Below are 4987 nucleotides of genomic sequence, written 5' to 3'. Positions count from 1 at the left end.
CAGATATCTGAAGTCAGATATCTGAAGTCAGATATCTGAAGTCAGATATCTGAAGTCAGATATCTGAAGTCAGATATCTGAAGTCAGATATCTGATGTCAGGGCGGTGGACTTAGAATAAGAGAGACTGCAGAATGTGACAGCCCACAATGTCTTCACTCACCAGGAAATGTCCATAATGGATTTATCGAAAAGATCATGGATGACCACAAGAGGGCGCTTCAGTGAGGTGAGCTGGAGCAGAGAGAGCGAGAGAGACTTTATTTTTTTATATCCTCCCAAACAGCTACTAAAACTGGATTTGGCGATTCCTGGTGAGAAACCACTGAACTGGAAAAACTGCCCTCACTTGGTTATTAATGTACATGTCATCACATCAATAAGCCATGAAAACTGCAGCTTGACTAAGGAATGAGAGTACTAACTTTTATGTTTTACTATCATTATTTTAAACTTTAAAACTGTGGGTTTTTTACTGACCCAGACGGAGAGCGATCGGTCTTTGCTGCCAACAGCGCAGCAGCAGTACGGACAGCTGGGCTTCGGAGAGCTGCCGTTCTTCTGCTTCTTCTTGAAAATCTTTGGGTTGAATTTCTGTAGGAACAGAAACCAGACGCATCAATAAGTAGCTTTTCTTTTGTTTAAATATAGATTTACTGGCTGAACATGTCGCTAGCACATCCTCACCACCACGGTGACAGCTTTACGGTGGCCCACAAAGTCCATATTAGTCTTCCAGCCATCTCTCTCCACAATCTGAGCGGTGGGGCCGGAGTTGTTCATTGCATGAGCCGACACAAGATACTGACCGTCTGGAGACCAGGACAGACGCAGGACGTGGGTCGTCCCACCGCACTGAGAGTGAGACAGAAAGAGAAAAATCCCTTAAACTGTGATGACAAAATAAAATCAAAACCTAAATCAATTAGTGGAAACACACAATGTATACAGTGGGTTCCAATCAAAGCGAGAGTGAGTGTTTCTGTACCTCACTGAAAGGTTTGGTGATGTTTGCATCCATCTGCCAGTCCACCGTCCGCCACACTTTCAGACTGTGGTCGTCAGCCTGGGAGGCGATGTATTTCCCCACTGGATCCCATGTGAGGCCTTTCACCAGGCCAGTGTGTCCTCGCAGAGTAGTGACCATCTCTGAATAGATCATTAAGACAGTTGCAGAGTGTGCAGAAAGTGTTTTTTCCCTCTCAGTTAAAAACAAAAGACTTTTGTAAATATGAGCATTTTCTATTTTCCAGAGGCTGAGCTGTGGTTAAACTTTACCTGGAAATTTGCGAGCGTTCCAGATCACAATGGTGTTATCCACACTGCAGGAGGCCAGCCACACGTCACGAGGAGACCACGCCACGTCCAACACATCTGCAAACACAGCACAATGATAACAAATGATGACAATGGTGTGACACTTTTCTTTTTTTGACATTGATATGTCAAAGGGGATTTAAAGAAAGAAATTTACCAAGTAATGTACTGAATGTTGAAGGGGAAAAGATCTGGCTATTATCTAAAATATTTTTCCACTTTATTTTTGTTTTTATGATTTATTCATCGTCTTGTTTCAGGAAATTCTTTTGTTTTTAAACATTTAACCACACAGCTGTTAGACCTCGAGAACACACACAATGAACAGAGGCTCTTTAACTAGCTAGGTTGGTGGATGTGTGCAGATGTTCAGTATCTGTGAACATCTGCAACTTCTCTGTGCATTTTCTGAGTCTATTACCTCCAGTGTGGTTCCTCAGGATTGTGACACACCTCCACTGCTCCACATTGGCCAACTTGCTGCTTGACCCAAACACTGTGCTGGGACCGATGAACCTACAGGGAAAAGAAACACACAGACAGACAAGATTAAAAAGCAGCAAATGTGAATGCTGACATAATTATCAACAATGGAGATTCACCAGAAAACATCAGTGAGAGGAAGTTAGCTTGAACTAGCAGGAAAGGGATAGCATGCATCCAGTCAGTTCATACACAGAGAAAGAACTGGGACATACTTTAAAGTAGCAAAGAATAATAAATATAGACTTTGTTACAAAAAATACTTGTGTAATAATCATCTTTTATGGCTTTTGGCAACAAGAGCACTTCGTGTGAGTAACATATACCAGCAACTGAACGAGGTATCAACCTACTGCAAGTTCTGGTTATTCTGGTTGTCCAGCTTGGAAGCAAATTTCCAGAGAAGAGCTACGAGCTGCAGTATAGGATGTCGAAGTCTGTCCAAAAACCCCCTCTGGCAGTCTTAGTTACACTCTGGTGTTATTTTTATTCATGCAGCAAAATAAATAAATAAAAGCTAAAATTAGGTCCAAAATATATTTAGATATATTTATGTGACCGTTCTGCCGTCGGTGGCCCACCCAAGTAAAGTATATGTGTAGGAAACAGTGTGTCAAGATCCAAAAGTGGCCAGTGGCATGCCTCTCCTGGAGCTGTGAAATACACCGATTATAGCTGTATACCATCCATCAGCAGCAGCACATCATCCAACAATAGCTGACAGCTGTAGAATCTGCATATGCCCCAACTCCAGCAGTAGCATACCACTGGCAATTGTTGGATCATGGTGCTGCAGAATTATTAAGGTTACAAAAATAGTCAATTTTTGGTTTTTTGGCTTAATTAAACAGCCCTAGTTTACAACAGTGACTCATATGATTGACCATTGAACAGCATGCTGGTGTTACTAGAACAAAAAAATTGAATAGGATAAATAAATAATATTGATGCAAGTTTATTAAAGTGTAGATCGTTGTAATATAATGCACTGTGGAAAGCCGTAAAATTGCCGCCTATCACACACACACACACAATCTAGTGTGCGTTCACGCTGACACAAAAAGTTTCCCATTCTGCTTTCAGCTCAGTCACCATGGAAACGTCCTTGTTTGGCCGTCTTTCCAGACGTTTCTCGACAGATAGTGAATGCTGTTTATCATATTGAGCGAGTGACTGTGTGTATACATACGCAGCTCTCTTCCACACCATGACCAGCTTGTCGTCTCCTCCAGAGGCCAGATACAGCCCATTGTTGGACCAGCGCACACAGTTCACACAGGCTGCAGAGACACACACAAACACTTCTGCTCACTGAGGCTATAAATACAGTTTGTATGGATTAGTGCTGAGGAGGCTGGTAGGGTGGACAATAACAGCACCTGCAGATCAAGATGCTCTCATTATTAAATATGGCTGCTTGTTATTAGGTCACTGAACACAGCAGCAGTTTATGTCAGTGGCAGTTCATGGAAGGCGAAGTGATTTTAATTTCCTGTCGCTGTTATCTCCATCCATCCAAGGTCAACGTTTCCGAACGTTTTAGTCAGATGGGTTTATAGTTATAGATTTCCTTTCTTTCTTTTTTCATAGTGTAAAAGGTCTACTTATTTTTTTAAATAGTTACTTTTCCTTAGTTCTTTTTTATTCAAATCACATTCTGAATACATCTTGAACTCTTTCAGACTTATCTTATAGTATTTAACTAACATTTTTACTCACTGACCCCCTTGTTGTGTTATATTCAGCTTTATACATCAGATTTGTTGTATTTGATTTACATTTTTACTTAATGAGCATTTTTATTTTTTTACTCTATTTCATCAATTTAAATGACCTCTTGTTAAGGAAATGATAACAGCTGTGCATGTTGGTATTGCAGTACAGTCTACATGCATCAGATGTTTATTTGTGCAGCTTTCAATAACTGTTAAAAAACTAATTAATTAAAGAAAATTACATATACACACAGTGTGGAGCTATCGTTAGTGACCATAAGTAACCCTTAAGTTTAATTAAGGGGGAAAAATGACCTAGAGAACAAATACACTCATTAACCAACCATATATACAGACTTTGATTACCTAAGTGATTGTCCATCTGGCAAAGCATTTTGGAAATATTCTCGTTCTTCTCATCCTCCTCTCTGAGGACCGGCGCCATGTTCCAGATCATCACCTTCCCCGAATCCTCCCCTGGAAACAATCCAAGTATTTTAAACATGAAACACCTTCACAAGGAGCAACAGGGAGAATTTTTCTAAGCTGGAAAGTAAACCTGAACCCAGCTGTAACTTTCCATCAGTTAGAATACTAAGCTGTTGCTTAAAAATGATCCTAAAGGGAGAAACTTTCATTTTAGCAGTTGTTGGTTTTACCTTGGCCACCAGTTGCAAACTTTGTTCCATCGGGGTGGATGTCAACTGAAAATATGGGTTTACCTGAGAAACACAAAAATCAACATTTAATATCAGTCATCTCAATTTTAATAGATCTAAAGAACACAAAAACTGCAGACTGATATTGTACACAGGTAACCTAGAGATACTGAGAAAACTGGAGGAAATAAAGGAGTAACTAAAAGGAAAGACACCAGAGTGCATCTGGAAAGTTTACAAAACCTTTTAAGTTTTCTGCATTTTGCTGATCCAAACTCATAATTTTTACACCAATCCATACAGCACACACATGTCCCACAGTCACAAGCCAAAACAGGTTTTCTAGTGTGTTAAATGACAGCACTGACATTTTCCATTGACAAGGGTATTCAGAGCGTTTGCTCAGTACATGGCTAAAGCACATCTGATAACAACGACTTCCTGGAAATACTTTCTTGGCGATATGCTTTGGGTTGACATCTGAAGCTTAACACTGCTACACTCTCTCCTAAATTGTCTCACTAATATGCCCACAGCATGATGCTGCACCACACCATGTTGTAGTGATGGCACTAATGAGATGATTTCTGATTACCTTTAAAAACTAATGGCATCTATGGTTGCTGGTTAATTTGACACTTCACCACAGAGGCCTGATTAGTAAAGTGCTGCACCAAATTTACACCCTGCAAGCTCTACAAAGGAAATCTAGATCCTAATTGATTGTGACAGCTGGGCTCTTGAATATCTGGTCTGACAAAGGCCTTTCATCCTCAGTTACTCAGTTTGGTTGGGTAGGCAGCTCTAAGAAGAC

The 4987-nt window shown here is 40.4% G+C and overlaps 1 protein-coding gene across 1 annotated transcript in view; it reads right to left on the bottom strand.

The window, feature by feature from the left end:
• Positions 1–4987, bottom strand: part of hira (histone cell cycle regulator a) — a 17709-nt gene that overhangs the window by 8905 nt on the left and 3817 nt on the right. The window contains exons 2-10 of the mRNA XM_005730600.1: positions 4174–4236; positions 3881–3991; positions 2989–3079; positions 1738–1832; positions 1278–1373; positions 988–1148; positions 687–854; positions 480–593; positions 163–233 (exon numbers count right to left, since the gene is read on the bottom strand). Of these exons, the coding sequence (XP_005730657.1) occupies positions 163–233; positions 480–593; positions 687–854; positions 988–1148; positions 1278–1373; positions 1738–1832; positions 2989–3079; positions 3881–3991; positions 4174–4236 (970 nt within the window). The remainder of the gene's footprint in view (positions 1–162; positions 234–479; positions 594–686; positions 855–987; positions 1149–1277; positions 1374–1737; positions 1833–2988; positions 3080–3880; positions 3992–4173; positions 4237–4987) is intronic.

This window comes from Pundamilia nyererei, unplaced genomic scaffold (genome assembly GCF_000239375.1).
Source record: "Pundamilia nyererei isolate P.nyererei 1_Seehausen unplaced genomic scaffold, PunNye1.0 scaffold00038, whole genome shotgun sequence".
Lineage (NCBI taxonomy): Eukaryota > Metazoa > Chordata > Actinopteri > Cichliformes > Cichlidae > Pundamilia > Pundamilia nyererei.
The sequence above is the reverse complement of the archived record's forward strand: the minus strand, read 5'-3'. Positions and strand labels throughout refer to the sequence as shown.